The sequence below is a fragment of the Chiroxiphia lanceolata genome, chromosome 11 (genome assembly GCF_009829145.1).
Source record: "Chiroxiphia lanceolata isolate bChiLan1 chromosome 11, bChiLan1.pri, whole genome shotgun sequence".
Lineage (NCBI taxonomy): Eukaryota > Metazoa > Chordata > Aves > Passeriformes > Pipridae > Chiroxiphia > Chiroxiphia lanceolata.
In genome coordinates, this window is record NC_045647.1 from 1062755 (window position 1) to 1079905 (window position 17151).

Sequence of the window (17151 nt, forward strand, 5' to 3'; positions counted from 1 at the left end):
TTGCTCTTACCAACAGGCACTCCCACTTCACTCCTCCCGTTCTTTTTGCCTTGCCTTTGCTGCAGAGCTGCCCAGCCCCACGAATTCCCTCAGCTGCCCTCACCTGATGTCCTCATCGTTGGCGAAGATGACGACGGCCCTGGCGTTGGGCGTCTCCAGCAGCTGCCGGATGATCTTGTCGAAGTCGATGCTCCTGTCCTTGCGGTCCTGGGGGATCTTCAGGGACTGGGCAATGCAGAGCCCACCTGAGCCAGAGACAGGGGAGAGCAGAAGGACTGTCACAGGAGGAAAATGGAACAGCAGGAGTGAGCCCAGGGATGGCAGCGGGAACTGCACATGCTGGAGGGGGAGCCTGGGGGGAAGACCGGTTCTCTGATGGGATCACTGCCCTTGTGGGCACTTCATGTGCCACTTCCTGAGGGTTTCACACCATTATTTCATATTCACACCATTATTCCATATTCATACCCTTATTCATACCATTATTTTTTTGCACAGAGAGCTCCGATATGCACAGTCTGCATGGCTGGGTAGGGTTGTGGTTTAAACAGGTGAGAAAACCCAACATTGTAGAAAAGCAAAATAAGCAAATATATGGTCAGTGGAAGGATTGAAAATAGAGAAATTAAAAAAAATAAACCGACCCAAATGGCAACCTGAATAAGCTTAAACTGACTAAAAAAACCCCCGAAACAACAGGCTGAAAGGTAAGTGATGCTGGAGGTGTATTACACAAATTTTATCTCAGCAAAGGGCTGAAATTCTTGGTTTTGCAAGTTGAAGGCTCTTGAGGTAAAATGTTTCCACTGAAATGACTTATCTGGAATAAGAACAGCCAAGGAGTTGAAATATTGGTAATGCAAAAAAAAACCAAACCAAAACACAAACAAACAAACAAAAAAGGATAAAAATGAAAATCAAGGATAAAGATCAAGAAAATCCTTATTTGTTCCAATGCCCATCACCAGCTGGGCTGGAGAAACCCAAATATTGAAGCCTTGAGATAAAGTACGTCTGTGAATGGGACTTCTTATAAATACACAGGAAACAAGGCATAGAGTGTGAGCACGGAACAGGGACACCCACAGCCAGGGCAGAGAGAGGCTCCCTGCCAGCACAGTTCCCAGAGTACAGTTATTTAGGTTGTTTTAGGAAAAATAAAAGAGAAAACCATCCCATCTCCAGTGATATTCTGCTTGTTGCTGGCAGATGAAAACACAACTTTTGCCTTAATTATTTTGTTTCTCAGTGGTAAACACTTTCATCTTTTATGGCATCTCAGATACCAACCTCCCCACTCTACTGCACAATGTGTTAATTAATAACATATCAGAGCTGCTTAATAAGAAACAGCAGTGGGGATGAGTTAATTAAAAGGCAGCAGGACAAAGGAGAGATTCACAGATAAGCTTTAAAATAGATCTAAAAGTACTGCTAAACGAGGCAGTGGAGAAGGTGTTTGTGTGGAGGGATCCTACAGGGGGAGGAGGAGGAAGAGGCTCATCCCCAGCACCCACCATCTGCCAGTGCAGCACCATCCTCGACCCAGGGCACAGCAGCCACGGCAACACCTGGAGGAACCCCTGGAAGAGCCGTGAAACCCAAACTCAGCCTTTAAAATGGTAAAATCTGCCTCCTGTGCAGGTCCCTGAGCACCTCCCAGAGCAGGGCAGGCTCCTTTTCCCTTGTTTGAGAGGCAGAGAAGCTGAGATGCAGGGGCTGCCTGAAGGCAAAGCTGCTCTGCTGTACTGGCTGCTCCAAAAGCTCCGGGGGAAGAAGGACTGGTTTGGTGGGAAGAAATAAAACAGTGAAAAGGAAAGGCAGGGAAAGAATAAAAGAGAATAATAACCCCCAAGTTTTTCTCTGACTCACACAAAATCTTTCGGTTTGTTTCACAATTATCACAACCTGAAATTTTCACAACCTGGTGTTTTTGTTGTTTGTTTGTTTGTTTTCAAAGAAAACAATACAGGTTTTTAAAAATAAATTTAATTTTTAAATGGAGAGACAAAGCCTCGCTGCTAGTGAGTTCTAAAATCTAAAGAGTTTAAAATGCTCTCTTTTTTTCCCCAGTCAAAATTAGGCAGAATGAACTCAAACTCGTGAGCAGTGCTATCCAGCTTTCCTGGAATGACCCACTTGGCAGGGATTGCAGCTGGTTAAAAGCACAGCTCCCCCAGCCAGCCCTGGCTCTGAGCATCCTGCTCCATGGCAGGGCCAGGGCACCACCCAGGCACAGCAGTCAGGGAAGCCATCCACGTGGCTCTGCTGGGGGAACATCTCTCTGCCCTGGCATCAAGCCTGAGGAGAATTTCAAGTTATTATCTGCTCCTGGGAAGTCCCTGTGCCCTCCCTGGCACTCCATCACTCCAAGCCAGGCTACTCCAAACCTCCCCCGAGAGACTCCAATTTCTCTTGTAAAACAAGGGCGTGGCAACTTTGGAGAATTCGTTGACAGAAAAGAAAGGAAAAAACTAACCCAACCCCTAGAGTGCTACAGAGCTCAAGGATTCGTCACTTGGAAATTTATTCCTGCCCTCCACAGTGTCCTTTTGAGAGGCTCCCACTGTGACAGAGCAGAGCAGGAGCAGATGTATTTTATGGCATTGGGACCAAAGGGCTCCTCTGTGCTGGATGGAGCCATTATTTAGACACATCTGAAGCTGCTGTGAAGGTTCTTTGCAGTCCTTCATCACCTCCCATCACCTTCAGTCATAAAAGGTGAGAGGACTGGGAATGCAGCCCCAAAGAGCAAACAGAGGCCTGAGGAACAAATACGGCCCCGAAGCCACCCAAAGGGGTCAAAGTGTGTTATTTTCCAGTTTGCTCAGCTCAAATCCACCCCAGGCAGCTCTGACACCAGAGCACAAAGGTCCTTCAGCAGCAGTGATCCATCACAGCACCCACCTACCCCAGCCCATGAGCTGCTGCTCACATCCAACCCCCGAGCTGGGATAACAGTGCTCCCATCCCTCTGGAGGAGCCCGTGGCAGGCAGGGCCCCCTGGCATTTACCTCAGCAAGCAGAGGTGCCCAAGGAACTGGGGGCAGATTGTCCAAATGGCACAGATAGAATAAGTTCAGCTTCCATATTCTCATCCCACATTCCTGTTCCACCAGGAAACGTGTGCACAGTTATTTAACCTGTCAGGTTAAGGCACTGCACTCACCAGGGAAAAACCTCTCAGGCAATTAAGTGGTAGCAACGTGAAAGTTGCAAATTCAGGCCTTTGCCATGAATTCCTGCAGTGATCCATTACCCCTGATGGACTGGAGAAGTGACAAATGCTCTCACTGGCACCAAGTGCTGTGGCAAGGGGTGGGAGTCTGGAGCCAAAACCACCTGAGATCAAACCAGGGCTGCTCTGACACACCCGGAGAAGCTGTGACTGCCCCGTTCCTGGAAGGGTCAAGGCCAGGTTGGATGGGCTTGGAGGAACCTGGGCTAGTGGGAGGTGTCCCTGCCCATGGCAGGGGGTGCAACTGGATGAGCTTTAAGGCCCCTTCCAAGTAAACCATTATAGGATTTTATGATTCCATGACTTTGTGTCTCCAGCCTCACGCCGGATCCTGTGCTGTGAGATGACCAACACGCTCATCTTGCTGTGATCAAAAGTTGGGACAGCAAGGCCATCCACCCACTGTGGAGTGACTCCCAACAGCACAAGCACTCTACAGCATTATCATGTGATGGTTTTTCCTGGGAATCCCGCTCCTAAGTCACAGACATGGCACAGAGGTCAGGCCAGATCCCAGGACGCCCCAGCTCCTGGCAGCCGGAGGGCAGGCGGATGGAGCCAGCTGGGTGGCAGCTGACAGCACACAGGAACTGGGAAGAGAGTCTCAAAAATATCCTGGCTGCCTTCCTTCCCTCCCCTGCCAGCTCCTGTGCTGCTCTGGAGCAGATCCCCAGGAGGGTTCTCCGGGCTGGAGCAGTCACGCGCTAAATTGATCGGGGCATTAAACCCCCAGCGCTGGTATTTAAGGGTAATGGATGTATCTGGTAATCAAAGTGTTGCTTCAGTATCCATGGATACCCACGATTATGTGGTATTTGGATTCTGGTACAACACTAAGTACATTATTCCGCTTCCCTGAAATTCTCCAGGAGCTATTTTTCTTATCACCACTTAATTGGATTATCAGGTAGCAAAAGAGACACTTTAACACTTTTTCAGCTGATTTATCTGCAGAGATCCTCTTTGGGGGAGGGGGGGAATTACTTTTAGCAACACTGAAAACATCACAAAGTTATGTTGTTGCTGCTGATTATTAAAAGGAACTCTCAATTAATTTGATTAATATGTTACTTTAAAATTAGCAGCTGCCAGGAGCTGCCTCCTGGATGTTTATTAAAGTTATGGGAACAAGAGACAAAGCCTTTGGCATTGCATGGCTCGGCACAGCTCATCCTCCACTGGCAGGGATTTGAGGACCTTTCTCGCTGCTCATCAGCACAGAAAACATCCTCAAATCAGGATTTTAACAAAGGCTTATTGGGAAGGGTGGGAAAAGGACAGGTTAAGTACAGATGGCAACTAGAATTTTAATCTAAACAATAAAGACAAGAAGTCTTCAAGTGTGGAGGATTTCTGACCCCTCGGAAAGACCCCACCAGGGAGCTGCTGTGGTCCCACAATGGTCCAACGAGCAGGACCCCCCATCACACAAGGGGAAATACAGTTTAACCTCAGCTTGGGGCAGGAAAAGGAGAGGAATTAACTGGGGAAGAAACAAAATAAACCTCAAAGGCACGTAGGAGGGTTTTTTCACTGCTATATACGTTTTTTATGTCACTGCTGGGCTCTGGCATATCCTTCTATACCCTGCATATACAATTTATGAGCTGCAATGAATTTTACTTGTGAACCTCATATATTCTGCAGACAGGAAACTAATGGCAGTAACACTGAAGACTGAGTTAGAGAAGTCAGTACTCTCCCCATGTGAAAACTCCAATCTCACAATTGAGGATATTTCCCTGATAAAGCAGAGTCACATCCCAAAGGAACTGGAACGACAGAGATTATTTGATACTCTTGAAATGCAGCTGGGCTGGCAGCTTGTTTGGCGTCAAACTCCTCGGCAGGGAGAGAGAACTGTTCAAACACCTGACACAAACCCACCAAATCTTCAAGGAACAGTCACTGGGAAGTCAATACATGACTCACACCTTTAGAGCAGAGCAGGAGCCTCTGTGGCAGGGAGGGGGTTGAGGTGGGGTTTTGTTATATGAGGGAGTTCACATTTCAGCAAAACCCAGAATAAACCCCTCCATGTCCATGCTGCAGGACTGGTCCTCAGCCTCTTGCAAGAAATAAATCAAATTTTCAGTAAATCACTCTAATGTAGGAAAACTTCCAGTGCCATTCCCAAAGCTGCAGATTCACAGCACACCAACCTGGATCTCCGATATCCCCCTGTCCCACAAGGTGCCACCAGTGTGGAAGTTCACCAGGGATGGGCTGGGGTCATCAGAACACCCCAGAGGAAGGATCTCAAGCATTTATCCAACAGCTCCAGTCCTGCTCCATGTCCCCAGGAAAGCTGGGATGCAGAGCCCGGAGGAGATCCCGGGGTGATCCAGCACCAGCTCTGCCTGAGGCACTACAAAGGGATTTTAATCTGTGGAAATCAGCTGGTTGGTAGAAAAGTTCCTGCCATTCCATGCAGCCAGAAATGGAAATAAATTAAATCATTCTGACCCCCAAAATTAAAACACAGCAAGGCACATTCAAAGACAACTGGCTGGATTTCATTCTGCCTGGATTTCCTGGGCCAAACCAGCACAGAATATTCAGAATCCTCAGGGAAAAAGAACTTCAAGTTAAAGAAATGGCTAATAGAGAGATCTAGAAATGCCAGCTGGGTTCTTGTCTCCAAAATCAAAGTTCTAACAAGACTCTGGATTGGGCTGTTGGGTCATTACCAGGAACAGTTAATATCCTTAATTTCCTGCTTACCGAGAGCTACAAAGTTCCTGCTTATGCCAATAAAAGAAGTTTGCAACTGCCCTGATCTGCAGATGGGCTCAAATTTAAATTACATCTCCATAGTATCATAATTCAATTGTAAAAATGAAAAGTGCACCAATAATAAAATTACATTAAAACGTGAAACTACAACAAGTTATCCAAGAGAAGGATCCCTGTGGATACCAAACAGCTTTAACTCAGAAACTTTCTACACATGAAGAATCTACTGAATCATTTTTGAATTTTATGTTTGCTAATCTTGTTTATTGTTTCATTTTTTCACATTAACCCTCATCATAACCTAACACCAGAACACCTAAACTGATACAGAAGACTAATATTTCTAGTATGTAATTCGTTAATGCTTAATTCCATTGTGTCAGACCTTTGCTGCATGTTTAATGACATTCCTGGTGCGTTTTATCACCTCAAAATTGTCCTTTATTATGGCAGTTACACTCCAGCAATATACAAAAAATTAAGACTCTCTCTGGAACACCAAATTAAATTATAAGAATGGTATGGGATCATTTTGAAAGATTTAGAAAAGCTCTGTTTGCTAGAGACAAAATGAAGAAAATTAAGATACCCTGTTAGACCCAGAGCCACTGGGGCTTGGGAGCATGTGTAGGAACAGGAGAGGTTTTTGCAATAGGAGGAACTTGGGATTTATTTGCTTCCTAAAATCTGTGCTATAGAAAGAAGGTGCACTGGAGCCACACAGTGTATCCATGCAGAAAAAAAAACAATATAAAATAAAATTATGGTTCAGTTTCAAACATCTAAAACACTTTTGTTGTTACAACTTCATGCCAGGAGTGCTCCAATGAGCTGGTCTGGAGCAGAGCCCTGCAAAGCCTCCAGAGGGGATAAACCCTGCTCAGAGGGACACTGAGATCCCCCTAACAATGAAACATTGCCAATTTGAAAGGAGACTGGATCCCAGGAAATCAAGAGAGAAAATAACTGATAAACCATTCCCTGTTTTCCTGTGAGGGCCCGGAACAAACAGATTCTCAACTGAAGAACATTCCTGATGCCTTGAATCATTTGCCTGTTTTTACAGCAGGTGCTGCTGGCAAAGGGAAAAGAGAGACCCCAAATCCAGACCCCTGAATAGAGGTGACAGGGGTGCAATGTGGGGTCTGTGGGACAGCCCTGGGTGCACCTCCTGATCCACACGATGGACCCCCCCGGAGTGCAACACGCTTTGTGTGATCTCATATGGCACAAATCCCAAAATAATGGGAACACGGGAGAGAATCCCACAGTTGTTACGTTTGGAAAAGACCTTTGAGGTCATTGAGTCCAACCATCAACCAGCACCACCACCATGTTCACCTAAACCATGTCCTCAATCCTCCCCTTTCTGAGCTGGGTTTAGTCAGCCTAAGCCCAGCTCTGCAGCGCTGTGTGTAAAAATAGCAAAGGCAAAGTTCTCAGCAATGGTGTCAGAACACTTTCTAAAACACATTTGCTTTAGGAACAACTGTGGGCGGTGAAAGCTCTGGCTGCAGGAGGCAGAAACAAAGCCCCAAAAATACCGTGTTCCACAGCAGAGCCTTCAGCCAAGCCATGATCCAAATGAGGGCTGTGCTCCACACAAACACCAGCCAAGGATCTCAGTCCTGCAGCTGGTTCAGAAATCCCCCAAACTGGCACACTCAGAGCCCTGAACTGACATTCCTGGGGAGGGCCACGGGAAGCAGCCTCTGCTGCAGACACAGCTTTCCTTGGGCATCTCCAGAGGCTCCTGATGCCCAAAGGGAGGGAAACGTGGCAAGGCTGGTCCTGAAGGGACACATGGCTGTCTTGAAAGGAGATTGGACTCCAGGGAATCAAGAAAGAAATAGAATTGGTAAAATATTCCCTGTTTTCCTGTAAGTGCTGGACAGCACCTTCCTTGGCACAGCCTGAGGCCGTTCCCTCTCCTCCTGTCCCTTGTTCCCTGGGAGCAGAGCCCGACCCCCCCCAGTTCCCCCCTCCTGTCAGGGGGTTGCAGAGCCAGAAGGTCCCCCCTGAGCCTCCTTTTCTCCAGGCTGAGCCCCCCCAGCTCCCTCAGCTGCTCCAGCCCCTTCCCAGCTCCGTTCCCTTCCTTGGCCACTCTCCACACACATGGTCCAACCTGAGTCTCTGCAGCTGTGGCTCTGCAAACCAGACCGGTTCCCTTCATGGAACCTTCCAGCAGCTGCATCTCCCCTCCAGCACCCCCTCCCTGGGCAGAGGGCAGCCAGGCTCCCCCCTCCAGGCCCTGGAGTGCTCCCCACAGGTCCTGGATGCAGGGCTGCTCCCAAACAGAGCCCCTGGAGGCTGCTTTGGCTGCCTTGCAGGACACGATTTCCTGCCACCCACCCCCCCCACAGATCCTGAGCCGTGGGGCTGCTTGTTGGAGCTGCCTCTTGGAGCTGCACTGCGTAATTTAGGGACTGTGCTGTTCCTGCAGGGACATTTCCCCCCAGCAATAACAGTGCCACCTCTGGGTAGTGAATCATTATAAACTGGGAGCACAAAATGATCTCTACTGATGAAGCTTTTCTAACCACAGTTTAGAATGTTCCCTTGTTCCTAATTAATTTTTTCTTGGAGAGGTAAGGTGGTGTTTTAGCCTGCTCTCAGTTAATGGTATTTTTGTGGCTGTTATGTATCTTTGAGGGCAAATAAAGACTTGTCAGTTCTTCAAAGAATGAGAAATCTAGAGAGTGGCAATGACACAATGGGAAATCTCAGTGGGAAAGGAGGGAGAAGAAGAAACCTTTGAAGTATAATTTTGGAAGGAAACCTGTTTCCTGATTTTTCCACCCAAGAACAGGCCAGCATTTACAGCATGAAAACATTCTTTCCTGAACCCCATGTCAGGCTTGCAAAAGCTCTGCAGTAGATCAGGAACATGGAGCAGGGTTCAGAGGGACTCCTGGGCTGTGAGTCAGTGAGGACATGGGGTGAGGATTGAGCTGGAGCACAGAACTCCAAGGGAAGCTCCTGACAGCAAACGGGGGTTTGGCATTCACTGCTCTTAGTTACAGAGATCACAGAGTCATGAAGGCTGGAAAAGACCTTCAAGATCAAGTCCAACCTTCAGCCAAACCCCACCATGTCCACTAAGCCATATCAACTCATGTTTTGGCAGGAAGACAGGAAGAAACAGGGTGTGAACCTGGGGGACATGGAGGGTTAAAGGAAAAGGAGATGGCTTCCATGACATCAGGGCACTTGGGGATACGGTTTAAGGGTGGTGATGGTGCTGTGTTTATGGCTGGACTCAGAGATCTTGAAAGTCTCTTCCAACCTTGATGATTCTGTGATTTCTGTGGCATTTTGTTTCACCTCTAGTTCATAGAATGGTTTGGGTTGGAAGGGACCTTACAGACCATCCAATTCCAACCCCCTGCCATGGGACACCTTCCACTAGACCAGTTTGCTCAGAGCTTCGGCCAACCTGGCCCTGGACACTTCCAGGAATGGGGCAGCCACAGCTTCTCTGGGCAGCCTGTGCCAGTTCCTTGTGTCTCACCCAAAGGAAGGCAGCAGATCCTGGCTCATTCCTCCTACACTCTTCCAGCAGGATGAGGGTCTCCTCCCTCTACGCTTGAGCCACCATCCCCAGTCTTTGGGGCACTGCTCTCATTTCCACACACTGTCCTGCTGCTGCTTCCCAGCTTTGACTGAACCCTGAAATGCTGCTGCTCCCCCGGGGCTCACCCTCACACACAGGGCCTGTCACACACAGATCACACTGGGGGCCAACAACACGGGCTCCAACATTCCTGAGAGAAGAGTTCATCGAGTCTCATCAGCAAACTGCCACTCCATGATGCGTGTTCATATCCCACAGCACCTCAGGAAGCCTGAACAAAGCCCTGAGTCAGACACAGCTGTTAAAAGCACATTTAAGCACAGTCTCGAAAGCAAATGACAGAATTCATGGAATCAGAGAACCATTTAGGTCAGAAAAGACCTTTAAGATCCTTGAGTCCAACTGTTCCCCCAGCACTGTCAAGGCCACCACTAACCTATGTCCCCAAGTGCCATATCCACACAGCTCTTAAACCCCTGCAGGGACAGTGACTCAGCCACAGAGAAAGGGTCAAAATATGGTTGAACATTTGAACCCAGAGCATGAACAGACTGAAGGGAACACACCAGTCCCATTCCCTCCAAACCAGCTCCAGATCAGACTTGCAGGTGCCAGCTGGAGTGACTGACATATCAAAACACAGTTTTTCTGTCAGGTCTCACCAGGGTTTCTGATCTGTCCTCACTTGCTGCAGCACATTTTCTCTCAAGAGATTCACACCCAAGGTCACTGCTGGGAGCTTCTCCATGCCCAGTGCCTTCTAGGACTGGAAACGTGTGCATTCAGCAAATGGGAATTATTTCAGCAGGTTCTGTTCCCAGCCCTTGGATGGAGAAAGACAAAACTCTGTAATTCCTTGGTCTTTTCTTGTCTTTCTCATAATCCTTGTCTCCTTCACACTGGAGTAATGTTCTTAATGTACTAGACTGAGCCTTAATGACCCTCTCTCAAATGAGTACTAAAAATGCAATATAGTTCAATAAAACCACTGTTGCAGCCTTGCAAAAACCACCCCTCTGCACTGCCTGGGGATAATCTGGTCAAGTTAATGGAGCTCTGACACGAGAGGCTGTAAAAGGTACAGAAGTGAGGAGCAAGCTCTAGGGAGGCAGTCCAGGACTGATCCCAGCAGTGCCTTATCTCATGGAAAATGGCCCACGTTATATCACAGTTAGAGACCAACACCCAGGGACTGGGGCTGAGAGAGGCACCCCAGAGAGGGGACAGGGGGGTGACACTCAGCCAGACAGTCAGGCCAGGCTGGAAGGGGCTTGGAGCAACCTGGGCTGGTGGAAGGTGTCCCTGCCCATGGCAGAGGCTGGAACTGGGTGAGCTTTAAGGTCCCTTCCAACCCAAACCATTCCATGGTTCTGTGAATACCCCAGGACAGCACAGGCTGCAGCTCTGGAATATGGATCCTCCAGGAAAATGCCCAGGGTAGGAGGCACCCAGGGGAGGAGGGGGCTGGCAGAGGGGTGGCCCTGGTCCCCAGAAGCAGCCCTGCCTGGAAATGAGCTGGGTGAAGGGATGAGGAGGTGCCAGTGAGCAGAGGGAATGGGGAGCACTAGGGAGGGCACTTTGTGAAACCCAGAGCTGAGCAACCTCAGCTCCCAAAGCAGCCACGCCGAGGGATGTGGGGCAGGGCCTGGGGGGCTGCACAGGAGCCCCCCCTGAACACCCCTGTCCCTTCACACTGTCTTTGGGCTTCCTATACTGGCCCAGACTGGGGGGTGTGGGGTGCTGAGCCCCCCATGGCTCTGAGCTGTGCGGCAGCTCCTGGGACACCACGAGCTGAGGAGGTTCCTCTTCACACTGCACAGAGTGAACACAAAGGACAGGGAGCAAAGATCACCTGCTGCCTTGGAGAGCAAAGCTTTGCCCTCCAGGCTTTGAACCACTGCTGTGGTCTCGTTCCTGGCACATCTGAGCACGTTTGCTCACAGCTGAACATTCACCTTCTCTCAGCAGGGCCCTGAACATGGTGTGGAACAGACTCCAGCCCCAGCCTGGGCCCTGCCAGGGCTTCTCACCTCTGCAGTTCTCCTGCAACCCCAGCCAGGTGAGCCAGACAAAGGGTATGAAAAGCTGAATAAGCAAAAAATGTGCTCGACCCAGCCCGTGGAACCAAACCACCCCCACTCCCTGCCCCTGTGCATTCCCTGCACCCAGGAACCTCAGAAAATAGGTGGAACATGGTTATACCTGAGTTACTCAGCACTGAGCTCTTCATTGACTGTTCTCTAAAGAGGCTTTTCAATGAACAGCCCATTAGAGACAAAGTGATTCTCAGTTTGGTGCTGAATTCGAGAGGCCCATGAAATATTTGCCAATATTTGGAGTGCCCGACGTGTTTCCCTGAACAGAGAAGGATTGATTGCTGCAGAAATCCTCCCTCCAGCACAGCCCACACTGCCCTGCCAAGCTTCCAAAACCAACCACAACCTTTAAAGCCTCTGTTTTCCCTTTAACGAATGGAGTTACGGCAATAGGACACTCGGATCTCCGGCAAGACAATTCTCAGGAACCCTAGGAAATCTGGCATTCAGAAGACCAGAGACTACTAAAAAAAGGATAAGAAAGAATTAATATGCTGAATATGCCCCTTTCCCTTACTGTGGGGCACTCATCATATTAGTCTCAATTTAATTAAATGTCCTTATATTATTTGCAGATCAAATTTCACACTCTCCCACCTGCTCCTCCTGACACGCACCTGCAGCTCCAGCGCTGTGCAGCCCATTATTCCAACCGGAATTTATTGTACCTCAGGGGAGTTTAGGGGAGAAAAAGCTCCACTTGAGAGCTGCAAACCTGCACGTGGGACTAATGAGTACAAAGAGGAATTTTTGCTTGCCCTGTAAATCCTGGTGCTTCAGGACGTGACTCCACCACCCAACTCTCCCAAACCACACCAACTCCACCATTCCACGTGGCCTCATCCTGCCAGAGGCCTGGCCCTGGGAGTTTCAGCTCTTTCAATGTGGAACAAGTGATAAGGACCAATAAATTTTCTCTTAAATTTAGTCTGACTGGTATGAAGAAATTTAAATGATGTTCTGAGCATTACATAAACCAAAAATCATTACATCGATGTAACTCCCAAGAAAAGAGATGTTAACTGTTACTTCACATGAAACATCCACTTTCTTTATTTCTAATTCCTTTTGTGGCCAGAAAGATGACCAAAGTTATCTTTACTTGGCAAAAACCACTGCAACGTGTGTGGGAGAAATTAACACTTCGATTAACGCTTTTAATATTCAAAATTAATTTCCAACCCTCCTCTCGGCTTCAAAGGTTCATATTAATCATCCCTCCCAATATTATGACATATTGAAAGAGCTGGATTCCAAAACAGTGAGTGAGGAGGCAGCTCCCCACCGCTGTGCTCAGGCTCCTTGCTGGCATTTCACGCTTCCCACTCTGGGAATGCTCCCGGCAGCACCACGGAGGAGCTGCTTCCCCATCACACCTCTCTGAACAGAGCACGGAATTTGCTGCTGCAAATACCCTTCCTGGGAGCTGATACACAGCACTTCATTTCATGGCTCATGTCTCTGGGCTGGAACACTCAAGGAGCAAAGACACCATGGCTGGCTGGTGACTCTGCCACCTCACAGAGTCACGGAATTGTGGGGGTTGGAAAAGCCCTCTGAGATCACTGAGCCCAACCCTTAACTCAGCACTGCCAAGGCCACCACTGACCATGTCCCCAAGTGTCACAGCCACAGGGCTTTTAAACCCCTCCAGGCATGGGGACTCCACCCCTGCCCTGGGCAGCTGTGCCACGGCTGGACAGCCCTTTCCATTAAGGAATTTTCCCAACATCCCACCTGAGCCTCTCCTGGCACAGCCTGAGGCCGTTCCCTCTCCTCCCGACCCCCCCCAGCTCCCCCCTCCTGTCAGGGACTTGCAGAGCCAGAAGGTCCCCCCTGAGCCTCCTTTTCTCCAGGTTGAGCCCCCCCAGTTCCCTCAGCTGCTCCTGCTCCTCCAGCCCCTTCCCTTTGGAGAAGATTTGGAGAAACAGCCATGCCCAACACGTTCCAGGCATGGAACAAACCAGGAACAGGCCCTGCAGGTGAATTCCTGAAAAAGTAGCTCCTTTAAAAGTCATTACTGTGAATTTTGTACTTCCTTTTGCCTTTCTGAGAACAAGGCAACTTTCAAAACCAAGGATCAAAGAGGCACAGCCACGAACTCCAGCGAGCCTTGTTTAATCCGCTTGGTTTCATCTGTTCTACAAACTCCTTATTTTGGGGAAATAGATGTTTTTAATTAAGTTGCCTGGATAGCCACTTAGGCAAGAGCTGACTGTCAAATATTTTGAGCAGCTCCACTTCCCCACTCTGCACATCCGCACCAATAGCTCCAGTTTATTGTGATAAAGCAATTTGTTGAGTCATGCTCTTTTTCCCTCTATCCAATCTTGATTCCCCAGACAGTGTCAGTTCTCCATTTGTTAATCCATATTTAATTTTTAAATCACAAAACATCGTGGCTTTAAAGATAAGCTTTTAAAACGCCCTCCTACACAGCCTTTCTCGCCGTCTCCCGGGATATTGCTGATAACAAGCAAAAATCACACGCTTCAAATATTAATGAAGAAGCTGCTACTGGAGACTGGGAAGTTCAAGGCCAGGTGATTATTGTGTGAAGATGGGATGTCGAATGAAACCTGGGGAGAAACAAGGCTAAGGATAAAAGAGCACTGGAGGCAAGACAGCAGTTGGCAAGTGTCAGATAAGGATCTGGAAAAACACCACACAAAGCCAGGGAACAGGGAAGGAGCTCTACTCTCACAGGTGGGGACGAAAGGCCCCAAATGCCTCCATTCTGGGGACACAAAACTCAAAAATAACCACCAAGCTGCTGATTTCCATTGCTTGGAGGGTCCTTGGGGCACACAGGCAATGTACAGCACAAAACCTTCCAGCAGCACCTGCCCCACCCAAATCCAGGTAATTATTGAAATCCCTCGGAAAATATTTCCCACAGAGCCATACCTGCTTTTGTTCCCAGTGAAATGCCGTTGGATGGTAATTCCCAACCCCTCCAATCCAGGCTGGGAGCTGCTGTCCCCTGGGGGCTCCTGGGCTGTGCTGGCAGCTCCTGCTCCCGAATTCTGCCCAGGGGATGTGGGGTGGGGGATGTACTGTGGGATACTGGGGCTGCTCCATGCCTGGAACAGTGTCACCATCCTGAACACCCCTGTAATCCCAAAGGACAACCCAGTCCTGCACCTATGGAAGAAAACTCTGTGTTTTCAAAGCCATGGAGGAGCCCCTGCTCACACCGAGCGCCTCAGGAAAGCTTTTCAATGCAAACTTGATTCCTGTCACACTGAAAGAAGATTTCTATTAAAACTAAAATTACCCTGATGATAAATTTTAATTAGTAATATCCCCAAAATACTAAAATAATCTGATGGAGAAGGAGAATTCCAGTTGAAATAGCAGGAAGTGTAAATCCTCTGCCTGATTTACAGATCTTGGAAGGAGATCTGGAGCAGTTCCTTCAGCCTCTCATGCAGTATCTTTTATTTTTCTTTAGAAAAGTTACACTGACAAGGATACCTTCCTTTTTTATTTTTGTTGATCCTTTTAATTCCTAGCACTGGCTGATTTGCATATGCCTTTTATTAGGGTTAAGGTCACTGTCATTGGACACTTTTGTCTTTCAAATATCAAACCAGCAATACCTAATTCTGAGCTCCTTCATTAAAAATTCCATAGTCATTTCCTACAAGAAAAAAAAGCAACCTTGGAACAACCTGGTCTGGTGGAAGGTGTCCCTGCCCATGGTCTTTAAGGGTCCTTCCCACCCAAAACATTCCACCATTCCATCATTCCAGCTCCCCTGTGGATCTCCAACTGCTGCTGCTTTGGCCTCTGAAAAATATGACTCTGATCATCCTTAAACAACCACATGGTCACAAATGAGGCCCAGGAGCCCCAGGTCTGAGGTGACTCTTAATTAGTGCCCCCATTCCACACATCACCTGCCCTGTCTGCCCCCAGCATCAGTCTGACAAACCCCAGAGCCTGGGGGTGTTCAGGTGACCCTCCAACCACCCCCCTTCAGCTCCGTGTCCCTGGAGACCTCCATGAGGATCCCAGGACAGCAGGAAAACTGAATTATCAAAGGACATCCAAAGGAAAGGGGGATGGTCCCACCCCAGGGAGGGCAGAGCACAGTCCTCACATCCAACACCAGATCAGCTCCGTGACAAAGCCAAGGAAAGAACTCCCAAACACGTTATAAAATGCCTTATGATCTCTCCAGATCATTGACATTCGAGCCTTTCCCTCCCCACAGGCTCCCAGAGAAGGTGTTCTTTTATTCTCTGGTCATTATTTCCAGCGTGTTCAGTGGTTTACAAACACCATGAACTGTTTGCTTTCCCCAGCAAACGCAGAGTTCAAGGATTCCTGTCCTCTGTCTGGGCTCAGGGAATGCAAATGCCAGCTCTGCTTTGAGGCACCGAGTTTGTGTAGCAGAGGATGGTGAAGAAAAAGAGAATTTTTTTGCCACATTTGCACTATATAATAAAGGTTCCCACAGATTTTTAAACAAGTGTAAGAACTTTCTGTTAAGTCAACTCTCCTGAGCAAGGGTACAGCATGAAATCTTTTCAAAATATGCTTTCCTTCCTAAACCAGCACATGGATGCTGCTGAAAACAGGAGAAGAAAAACTAACATTCCCATTTCTGAACCTGCACATGGTTATCTCCCCATCACACTGCAAAGTGTGAGAGACTCCCATTAATTTGGTGTAGTGTAGGAAAGGACAGGAGGGGTTTATGTCCCATTCTGCTTTGTCATCAGAGAACTTCTGCTGAAGCACCAGTTCCCATCCACCCTGTGGGAAGAATGCGCTTCAAATGTTTACTTCTTTCTTTTTAAATAAATAACTGGAATTCTCAGGATGATGGTCCAAAGAACTCCCTGTAAGTCAGTCAAGTGGAGCATCCAAAAAGGACATTATGTCACAACACTCAGTCTCCTATTTCTTAATATCCCCTGATAAAAATGGGTTTTAAAGCTTCATCAAATCTCACCTATCAGATGTTCTCAATAATTTCATTCAAGTTCATTAAAAAGGTATTGCAGTTTATGATAGTGTTTCAATTCAGAACAGAAGCTACTTAAAGGCTCTCACATAGACACTGCAGGGCTGGAAATGCACTTGGAGAAGATAAACAAGAGTGTGTTTATGCACTATTTATATCCTTATTGGCACCACTGTGGCCGAGGCCACACAAACTTAACAGCTCAGCTACCAACCCTTCACATCAGGTAGAACATTTCAGATGGCAGGAGCTTCTTTTGGCTTTTTTTTTTTCCTTCTAATTGAAGGATAAAAAAGCAGAGCAATGGGAGGATTTTATGGTTTAGTAGAAAACACGCTGGTGTGGGAACACACAACTTGAATGGAAGGGATTCAAAATCATTTGTACTTGCACATAAAAACCCAATAAAGTGATTTTTGCACAAAAAACATGACCATTTGTCCAGCAACGTATCAGATACTAATTTTACTGGTCATATTTGTAAGCTTGTGTTTAAAAAAAATCAGCTGAAATTAAAAATTGGACTCTCTGT

General features: G+C 47.8%; 1 protein-coding gene across 7 annotated transcripts in view; it reads right to left on the reverse strand.

Moving 5' to 3' along the window:
- The window catches only part of GRM7 (glutamate metabotropic receptor 7), a 229867-nt gene that overhangs the window by 95268 nt on the left and 117448 nt on the right, over positions 1-17151 (reverse strand). For all 7 annotated transcript variants that reach the window (XR_004359143.1, XM_032699467.1, XM_032699470.1 and 4 more), the window contains exon 3: positions 104-245. Coding sequence is in view for 6 of the 7 variants with exons in the window: in XM_032699467.1 (XP_032555358.1) it covers positions 104-245 (142 nt within the window). In the remaining variant the exon portion in view is untranslated. The remainder of the gene's footprint in view (positions 1-103; positions 246-17151) is intronic.